Consider the following 9,590-nt stretch of genomic DNA (forward strand, 5'->3'; position numbering starts at 1 on the left):
CCATATCTAACTCCAGGTTGTGCTCAAATGTGTTGGGATTACTTTGGGGGTTACTGACTTGTGCACATATGTTGCTTGTATTGTTCTTGTTAGGATGGGTCTTTGATGTTTCAGAGACATGAGTCTCTTGGCCAAGGTTTTTGTTCAGTGTTAGTCTATCTTGACCTGGGTTGGGTTGCGATTTTTGGGGCTGAGGTAGTACGGAGATAGGTGTCTCCTTTGCAAGTTTTTGGTTCTGGTTTGGACTTTTCTCTATTTGTTGGGGTCTATTTTGGTTTATGTTAGGCTGTGATTTTTGGGCTTCAGATAGTGTTGGGTCATTTTGCAAGGCATTGCTATTTTTTGAACTATTAGGGACTTGGGTAGTATCTTTTTTGGTTGTTTCACTCCTATAGAAATTCTTTCCATATTTTGCTCCTGTGGTCCCATTGCACCATCATGGCATTCGTAGCCTCCTCATCATTCAGAATAGCGAACTTCATACCACTAACCACTTTCTTCCCATTTTCGCTTGTCTCTTCATCCACTCCACTAACTGTACCTGCACCTTCTTTTACCGTTTTCCTGCCGCGTGTAGTTTTTTGGACAATTATCCATAGTCCAAAGGCTTCTCTTTGTTCCTCCTGGACTTCTTTGCCCTTTCCCTTCTTACCCCTGTCTTCTTCCCTGCTTTGTTGGTTTTCCATCCTTTCACCTTCTTGATTCATCCTTGCATGTTGCTGTTCAGTGCTTCCAAGAGGCTTATTTTGAATTTTTTTTGGGCATCTTTGCTTCTTATGTCTGACCATCCTGCATGCAAAGCATATGTTATGAATTCCTTCGTACTCCACTAAGTAACGGACTTCATTGATGGCATATTGAGCTACAAGTAGTTCATTGAGGTCCAACTCGACACAAAGTCGCGCAAATTTGCCTCTGCATTTCTCTACCGTGTAGGTGTTTACTCTAAGAGTTCTGCCGATGATGTTCCCGATTCGTCTAAGCATCTGTTCCTCATAATACTCGATTGCTAAACCGAGAAGTCTCACCCACGCTGCAATCTTATCTATCTCCGCCTTCTCCGAATTAAAGTCGGGCTTCTAAAATATTATGGAGAGATAGTGGCCATGATTTTCCATGGCCCTCCAGTCAACGCAAAATCCAGGTTCTCTTTAGAAAAGAATTTGACAATGAAAAAATTATTGCCTAAATCGATCACTTCTATGCTACCTTGTCTGCTCCACATTGCCTCCAGTCTTCTAGTCAGAGTTGACAAGGATATTCGACGACCCATCAGTTTCACGATGAGCATCTCCCACCACGGGTTGCGGAGGTTCTTCATTTAAAATGAAATTATAGATACCTCCAACTTTCTCTATTGTAATTTCTGGCTGCTAGCTTTTCACCTCCCCTTCCTTTTCGTCGACTTGCTACTTCTCTTTTCCACCTTCTTTATCTAACTTGTCAGAATCTTCCTGAGAGGAGAAAAATGAGTCATCTTCTTCCATCTCTATAGGATTCTAACCTCCCTAACAACCTCACAAAATAATTTCTTTGTCATGCTTATCTGTTCTAGAACTTCAACATCTTCTATCATCCAGTTTTTTTCTCTGGACATCAAGGATGTGTCTCCTGTAAACTCTTGTTCCGAACTTTCTTTTCTTATTTTTTTGGTATTTTTAGTTGGCTCATGGGAACCGGACTACCGGAGTGAACCCCTCTCTTTCAAAGCCGCCTCTCATACGGTGGTTCTTGATAGCGGAAAGATTAGAACTTGAGGAGACGATATCGTATAGACTTTTGACATGGTGATCTCTTTTTTTTTTTTTTTTTTGTCTTACATGGTGATCTCTTAAATTTGATAATTTGTTAAGGTAGAACGGTGTCGCCGAGTCGCGGACTAATTGTTTGTTATTGCTCGCTTGCTTACTGCTATCTTTTAGATTTTTTTTTTAAACGTCCTGACAGATAACTCTTTTAATTATTGGACTAACCACTAGGCCCATTTATTTTTTCTTTATTTGGGTCTTTGGTTTTTTTCGAAGTGTGAAGTGCGGACCCGCTGGAATCTGTGGTTTGGCGCCAATTATACAATAGGCATAACCATTCACCATTTACCACTGAGTGCCAATTTGATGTTCTTCAATCTTCAGTATCAACGACCTAACTCGGATTTACCATCAACGCAGAGTTTAGTGTAGCAACGCATCGATGGCGGAGACTATCTCTCCCATGGAAATCGACGGCAACGAAACCCTTTTCCCTTCAAGTACCGACAAGGGTAAGAGGGTCTTCGTCGCCGGGAACAACTCCGGTAACGGCAAGGCCACTCCGTGGGTCGAGAAGTACCGTCCTCAGTCCCTTGACGACGTCGCTGCTCACCGTGACATCATCAGTACCAGTAAGCTGCTTTTTTTCTGTCAACCCCCCCCCCCCCCTAGGGTTTATGATTTCCTTTTTTTGTTAAATGTTAATCCTTTTTCGAACATAATCTCATTATATAGAATTTTTTCAGTATTTTTTGCGTGAGTTACTTTATTTCTTTTGGTGAATAGTTGTTCCTCCTATGATGGTAATACTACTAGGGTTTTAGGTATGTGGTGAATGGTGGTGCTATTTAGTTGGGTTGCGACAACATGGTTAGTAAGGGATTCCTTTTACTTCAGTCCTGGAATTTCGTTTGGGAATTTAATATATTCGTGCAAGTGTAATGGAAATAGAGGAGCTTGCATTATTCAGCTAGTCTTAGACTTTTTATTTTTCGGTTATGTTTCTTTCTTAATTTGGTTTAGTAGATGCTCTGAAAATAAAAGGATTAATTTCCGTAAATTTTTTTTCGGAATTAAATTATTATGGTGTTTCTTTCATCTCTTGTGGTCAGGTTTTCACTTTATTCATTTACTGTTTCTCTTTTTGGTAGTTGATAGGCTGACTACTGAGAACAGATTGCCACATCTTCTACTATATGGTCCACCTGGCACGGGCAAAACTTCGACTATTCTTGCCGTGGCACGCAAACTCTATGGTGCGCAATACCACAAAATGATTTTGGAGCTCAATGCCTCTGATGACAGAGGAATTGATGTTGTACGCCAGCAGATTCAAGATTTTGCTAGCACCCAGAGCTTATCATTTGGGTTGTATTCTCTGCTCATTCTCTTTTTCTACTTATAAATCTTTATTGTGTGATTGACTAGTTTTTTACTTCAATGGTTTGTGCTTTGGAGTTAGTGTCAGTGGTGTACCTGATTCTGAGTTCTTTATAGTCCTATATCATTGGCATTGTAATATTCAGAAATCTCTTTTCTTGAGACTTGAATATGCAGGTTGTAACTTATATACGTGCTTTCACGAATCTTCTCATCAGTGAGCTCCTAATTTAGTCTATTCGAAAGTTGCACATTAAAGTTGTTATTGTATTGTGTAATTTTTAGTCCACTAGATGGGTTAATGAGACAATTTTTTCCCCTTTAACTAACCCTCAAGTTACCTCTGTTTAGTGCAAAGGCCTCAGTGAAATTGGTCTTGCTAGATGAAGCAGATGCCATGACAAAGGATGCCCAATTTGCATTACGTAGAGGTAAATGCTTGTTTTTATACTCTGATTCACTTCTGTGTATAGCTTCAATATATAACCATTCATCTTCTTGGGTGCAGTGATTGAGAAATATACAAAAAGTACAAGGTTTGCACTTATCTGCAATCATGTAAATAAGATTATCCCTGCACTACAATCAAGGTGTACTCGATTTCGGTTTGCCCCTCTTGATGAAGTCCATGTCACTGATAGACTGAAGCATGTTATTAAAGCTGAAGGGTAAGTTTCACCAACTGTATTATACAGCCTCCAATTCGATGTATGCTGAAATGCTCAATTTGAAACGGAAAGGGTATTATATTCTCTGGTTAATACTGACAATTAAATCATAGGATCAGGGTCATCTACACTGGAACAGTAGGTGTAATTAGAGAGATAAAAACAAGTATTGTGGGTGCCAAATTTCAAAAAATAGACCCAATTCTTGTTTCTATCGCTTTGTAACTCCACATGCAGTTCAACTGCGATGATTAAATCCTCGAGTTTTATTTGTTCTTTTTATGTGATTTGTATGATCAAATTATTGCAGTAAAATTTCTATTCAGTTTAGTCTGTCACTGAGGTTTATTCATAATTTTTTAAAGGTTTATTAAGGACATGATTAATTTGTTTGGATGTTCAGCAAAAGTTGTAATTTGAATCTTGTACACTGCCTTTAAATGTGGAATGCAATTATTGTAATGAAAAACTAATATCTCTGCAATATAATACTGAATGGGCTGTGCATATTAATCTCCAATCCCATTGACATCTCACATCTCTTTCCTTCCTACTAGATATTCACTCTACTACATTGTTATTGATAGTTGTATCACTGTGATCCAATTTTGAATAACTTAGAATATGATGATTTCCATTCTGTGATTGAACTAGGCTTGATGTTGAAGACAGTGGCTTAGCTGCGCTTGTTCGGCTTAGCAATGGTGATATGAGAAAGGCTTTGAATATTCTTCAGGTGGTATTTCTTAATTAAATTATGCTTGCATTTTGATGTTTCTTTTGTCAAATAAAAGTGGTAATTGTAGATTTTTGGTAAAAAAATAATTGTAACCTTATTTTTGGAATGAGTACTTATTTCATCTGTGTGCACTCCTTGCTGCTTACATAGACATATTGTAATGTACATACTCATACTGTTATTTTTCAAATTTAGAGAGTCAATATACAAAATTATGGAATCTAGGGTCATTCCTGGTGAAGTCTTGAATTGTACTAATATCATTCTTGTTTTCTGATTAAAATGACAAGGCTTTTCTGTTTAAGACTGCATACATCACCGCTATTAATTTTTGTATTAAATTATCATAATTTGATCCTTTACGTGAATGCATGCCAGTATTGTCAAAGTTTTGACTTTTTAGGTTGTTAGGCTCCCATGACTTTCTTTCACTCAGCTCATGTCTAACTATCTGGGATAACTACCATGTCTCAATTCTTATCCTTGGGAGAACCTGATGTTATTTAATTTTTCCATTGTGTCAATGGATCCTTTATGACAGTTTCCGTTGCTTTTAAATATTTGCAGTCAACGCATATGGCTTCTCAGCAGATAACAGAAGAAGCTGTATACCTGTGCACTGGAAATCCATTGCCCAAAGATATTGAGCAAATATCTTATTGGCTGCTAAATGAACAATTTTCAGAGAGTTTTAAAAGTAACAAGTGATTCCTTACTTTTTATAGTGAATTTTAAAGATGCAACTTATGATTTATATCTGGCATTAATTTTATAGGAATACATGAAATCAAGACAAGGAAAGGATTGGCCCTGGTAGATATTGTGAGAGAAGTGACAATGTGAGCCTTATGCATTGTACTTGCTGTCCATCTTCTCCTCTAATTATTATTATTATTTGCCCCTATCTTTACTATATTCTTATCACAGGTTTGTCTTTAAGATTAAGATGCCTCCAGATGTCCGAGTACAGCTGATTAATGATTTGGCAGACATAGAGTATGTATTGCTATACTATACTATTCTTTTGCACAAGTCTGAGAACATTATTTAATTATTATTCACATATGAATGAAGAATCAGTAATTCTGTATGCATTGGAAGTATATATGCCCAAATAACCAGTCTCTATTATGTTAGATATGATATCATCCATTATTATCAATGCAGTTAAGGGTTAAACGGCGTGTTGTTGTCCCCTCCCTCCCCCTGCTCCTATTCATTAGTATGTGATGTGAAGGAAATTTCATCTCTTACAGGTACAGATTAAGTTTTGGGTGCAATGACAAGCTTCAGCTTGGTTCAGTTATCGCTACGTTTACTCGAGCCAGATCTGCACTGGTTGCTGCTGCTAAATAGCCTACTTTGATCTGTTCAACTTGGTGGCTGCTTTCACATGCTCTTTGGCCTGGCTTGCCAGCTTTTGCACCATCAAGAATGAGTTTAGGGTCTAAATTTGTAAAGACAAACGTTGTTTGTCGGTTTTTAACTTAAAACCAGTTTTCACTTTACATAATCTCAAGTTAGATCTTTCAGTGTTTATTATCGTAATTTATCAACATGTTCACTGCTATTCAGTTTAAGAGAGACATCGGAATGAATGTCTTCCCTACCTTTGACTGAACCCATACAAGTTAATGCCAGATTAGAGTTCCATCCTAATTAGTATAGGATAAATGTTTTAGAATTAAAGAACTAACATAGTGAAATAAGGATGAGATTATGCAATGATTTGATAGTGTAATAATACATTAGTTCCAAGTCATAAGGGATGCAAATGTCAAGCTAATAAATGGATTTGTGAAGTAATAATAACTAATAAGATCCCACAAGACACGATTCTAGCAAAGACAATTTATGATGTTACACAACCTATCTCTTACTTTACAGAAAGCAAAATGTATAAAAAGTTACTAAGACTTATTAAATAATTTATCATATTTGATTATATTATTATCTAACATTTGTCACATGTCAAAATTCGAGACGAAAAAAACTCAGCAAGTAACTAATCAATGTTATGTATATGTAGACAGCAGTATAAGATCACTTAGCTAGAGTTGGACATCTAGTAAATTATGTAGACTAGACTTACTTTGACTTCATACTGAAAACTGGAAAAAACATGAATTCTGCATACATACTTTGTTTTCCTAAATCCGTGGCTCGAGAAATCAATAGACCTAAACACATTAATACGGGGTAATCTAATTAGAATAATGAACAGTACAATATTTAATACTATATTCCGGTAAAAATATGCGTGTTCGTCAGAGACACATCTCACCCTCCAACCACTACACAAATTACATCATGCCTAGACCTAAATATGTAACTATTTGACATAATGTCCATTATCACATCATAATATTTTATTCTTGCATAAGCACCATATATTTTAATTCGGTGTCAAAATCAATAAGGGGAAAAAAAAAAAAAACACAGACAATATTGAAATGAAATGGTCTCGAGACTCAACTGCGTTACACTTCAGATATGATAGAATGGATAGAATATAATATATAGATTAAAAAGTAAACGCAGTACTAGGTCGCAATCATACAAACTACTTGAAACAAATTTTATTTTTTGTTATTAACATCAATGAAATAAAATTATTTTAAATTCTCATGTTGAAATTTAAATTTAAAATTTAAATTTCAAATAATTTAAAAAATTATATGACACAGAATAAAATTAACCATTTATATTAACTAATCATAAATAGATGGAAACATACACCACCATCCACCGTATAGTTTACCCCCTCCGGTCTTACACTCTACATTGTACAAAATAAACTATACACAGCCTAACCTAGCGACTACCCAACATCCACCGTCAGACTCCCCAAACGATATTCTAATCCCACGACCCAAATCAATGGGCGCACAATGCTGCACACCTAACGCATGCATTTTTTCATTTTCCCTTCTTAAGATTCTCCCCTTGCTGTTCCATCTCGTTGACCCATCCATGGACTCGCACCCGCACAGGCACACTCATGGACCTTAACGTCTCGTGCTGCCGTGGAATGCACCATACTGCATATCAAAGGTTTTCCATAAAAAGATTCTTTCTCTGGTGTTCTACTATTACTAACGCGTTCAGAACGGTTTCGGAAGGTTCATGAACATATCCTGAAGCGGCGACATCTGATTGTTACCCTGGAACGGGAACCCAAAACCGTTCGTGAGTGTGGCATCGAGGTAATTATACGCACTTTCGAGGTTTTTATCCCACTCGTTCCACTTTGGCTCGCTCTGAACCTCGCTCGCAAACTCCGGCGACACCACCTGCTCCGAGCAACTCGAGTCCGTGTGAAGCTTCGGAACTGAATCGGAGTTGTCGAAGTACATATAATCTGTCGTCACGCCGCCTGCCGAAGCCTGAGCAGTAGGAGGATGCGGTGGAAGTACTCCCCCGCCGCCGCCACGTGGAACTATATCGGGCTTCTTGTCTTCGACTTCCGAAGATTCGGCCCTCTGGTTCACGACGGTACTGACGCCGCTGCTCGGTTGTTGCTTCTCGATTGATCCTTTCTTATTGTAGATGCGACACAGCACCCAGTCATCCAGCTGCCAAAAAACCACAATGGTTTTAGATCTATCCATAGAAAACTTGAAGATGATAATGATTGTGATTCTTCATGATCGTATTAATTGATTAATTTCCTTTTTAAAAAAATAAAAATCAATTTGAGACAGTTCATGCACACACGCCACAAGTTTGCATGTTCAACTTGTGATCAGTCAATGTCACGCATCAACTGATCACGAAGGTGTGTGTCATGAGAACAAATTTGGGCCACATGTTTTTTCACCAAAAATTCTCAACGGGTCCACACGCAGCTCTTATCTTTATGCTGTACAACAAGATAATCACTGCTTATTTGTATGGCTGGCCACACTGACTGGCCGCAAAACAAGATAGGGACCAGAGGGGTAAATCGGTAATCTCATCCCATCATAATGAAAATTTTTTTTATGACTCTATACTTGACAACTAATCAGCTACAGTGTATGCTGAGGTATATACCCTGAGACTATTCTTTTTGCGAACAGACCGATCTACGTCTGCAAGACGATATTCGTGCATAATCCAATTGGTCTTATCTCCTTTGGGAGCCTTTCCAGAGTAAAAGACCAAAGCTTTCTTAATCCCAACTGGTTTGGGTTGTCCAATAGGCTTATCGGCTCCGGTTGCCTTCCAGTAACCAGTTCCTGCAGCCCGATTCGGTCTAGACCCATTCGGATATTTTCTATCTCTAGGTGAAAAAAAATACCACTCTTTCTCACCATAGGAAGCCATACCTGCAAAAACAATCATTATAATTAAATAATCAATCACAACAAGTATATATTAATGAATTAAAAACTAATTAACATTACGGTAATTACCAGGAAGGTCCCAGGGATCATATTTATAAAGGTCGATCTCGGCAATAATCGGAACAGCAATCGGTTGTGAAGTGCATTTACGGCAGAGATAGTGCAACACGAGTTCTTCATCTGTTGGATGGAATCGAAATCCAGGCGGCAATTGAAGCTCCGATGCCATTTTTGAAAGAACTGAGATACTTTAGTGAGATCTGGTGAAGGTAGATAAGAAGCTTTTCGCCTCTCTGAAAGACTAAGAAGAACTACGGCTGCGCTTGAAACTTAAAACGTAAGGGAGAGAAGGGTATTTATAGCGAGCGAAGGGGGACACGTGGCATGGTAAGCCAGCTGTTTCTAGAATACACGTGGGCGATAACGTTTTCTCTGGTGGTGGTGGTGAGCGTGAAGCGGGTGAGGGGGTCTAAAGAGCGAGGGGGTGGTGACGCAGTTGGACACGTGTCGATCAGTCAAGTGTGGTGCGTGCGTGTCGAGAGCCCACAAGAGATGATTTTGTCACTGCTTACGACACTCGTTTTGGACGGGCCTGAGGCCCAGTCGGTTGGGCCCCATCTTCTCACTGCTCATGGAGTCGGCGCCTTCTTTTGATTTTGTTGCAGTGTGTTTCACGGTGAAATGAGGGTGCACGTGGCAGTTCGAGGATTTTTTACCGTTCGATCGT

At 38.5% G+C, this 9,590-nt stretch overlaps 3 protein-coding genes across 3 annotated transcripts; 1 reads left to right on the forward strand and 2 right to left on the reverse strand.

Moving 5' to 3' along the window:
• Positions 1–389: 389 nt before the first annotated feature.
• Positions 390–1,321, reverse strand: LOC130945416 (uncharacterized). The gene is made up of 2 exons (XM_057874137.1): positions 1,199–1,321; positions 390–1,079 (listed from the first exon to the last, which is right to left on the reverse strand). The coding sequence occupies exons 1-2, from the start codon at positions 1,319–1,321 to the stop codon at positions 390–392; spliced, it is 813 nt and encodes a 270-aa protein (XP_057730120.1).
• Positions 1,322–1,876: 555 nt separating this feature from the next.
• On the forward strand, positions 1,877–6,315 carry LOC130945074 (replication factor C subunit 3). The gene is made up of 9 exons (XM_057873737.1): positions 1,877–2,380; positions 2,900–3,116; positions 3,480–3,559; positions 3,637–3,796; positions 4,451–4,532; positions 5,103–5,232; positions 5,311–5,374; positions 5,463–5,531; positions 5,792–6,315. Exons 1-9 carry the CDS (start codon positions 2,191–2,193, stop codon positions 5,889–5,891), a joined length of 1,092 nt encoding a protein of 363 aa, XP_057729720.1. The 5' UTR covers positions 1,877–2,190; the 3' UTR covers positions 5,892–6,315.
• A 909-nt stretch (positions 6,316–7,224) lies between these two features.
• LOC130945075 (NAC domain-containing protein 2-like) lies at positions 7,225–9,210 on the reverse strand. Its single transcript, XM_057873738.1, has 3 exons — positions 8,933–9,210; positions 8,571–8,845; positions 7,225–8,110 (listed from the first exon to the last, which is right to left on the reverse strand). Exons 1-3 carry the CDS (start codon positions 9,090–9,092, stop codon positions 7,640–7,642), a joined length of 906 nt encoding a protein of 301 aa, XP_057729721.1. The 5' UTR covers positions 9,093–9,210; the 3' UTR covers positions 7,225–7,639.
• Positions 9,211–9,590: the final 380 nt, after the last annotated feature.

The sequence above is a fragment of the Arachis stenosperma genome, chromosome 8 (assembly GCF_014773155.1).
Source record: "Arachis stenosperma cultivar V10309 chromosome 8, arast.V10309.gnm1.PFL2, whole genome shotgun sequence".
In the NCBI taxonomy this organism is placed as follows: Eukaryota; Viridiplantae; Streptophyta; class Magnoliopsida; order Fabales; family Fabaceae; genus Arachis; species Arachis stenosperma.

What these genes read in the sequence shown, in the direction of transcription:
- LOC130945416 (XM_057874137.1), bottom strand. Translation starts at nt 1,321, where the DNA reads ATGAAGAACCTCCGCAACCCGTGGTGGGAGATGCTCATCGTGAAACTG. An exon ending in GCAGACAAGGTAGCATAGAA is followed by an intron (nt 1,080 to 1,198) that starts GTGATCGATTTA and finishes ATAATATTTTAG; the next exon opens with AAGCCCGACTTTAATTCGGA.
- LOC130945074 (XM_057873737.1), top strand. Translation starts at nt 2,191, where the DNA reads ATGGCGGAGACTATCTCTCCCATGGAAATCGACGGCAACGAAACCCTT. An exon ending in ATTTTCAGAGAGTTTTAAAA is followed by an intron (nt 5,233 to 5,310) that starts GTAACAAGTGAT and finishes TTAATTTTATAG; the next exon opens with GAATACATGAAATCAAGACA. An exon ending in AATGATTTGGCAGACATAGA is followed by an intron (nt 5,532 to 5,791) that starts GTATGTATTGCT and finishes CATCTCTTACAG; the next exon opens with GTACAGATTAAGTTTTGGGT.
- LOC130945075 (XM_057873738.1), bottom strand. Translation starts at nt 9,092, where the DNA reads ATGGCATCGGAGCTTCAATTGCCGCCTGGATTTCGATTCCATCCAACA. An exon ending in TGATCCCTGGGACCTTCCTG is followed by an intron (nt 8,846 to 8,932) that starts GTAATTACCGTA and finishes TTGTTTTTGCAG; the next exon opens with GTATGGCTTCCTATGGTGAG. An exon ending in GCAAAAAGAATAGTCTCAGG is followed by an intron (nt 8,111 to 8,570) that starts GTATATACCTCA and finishes GTTTTTTGGCAG; the next exon opens with CTGGATGACTGGGTGCTGTG.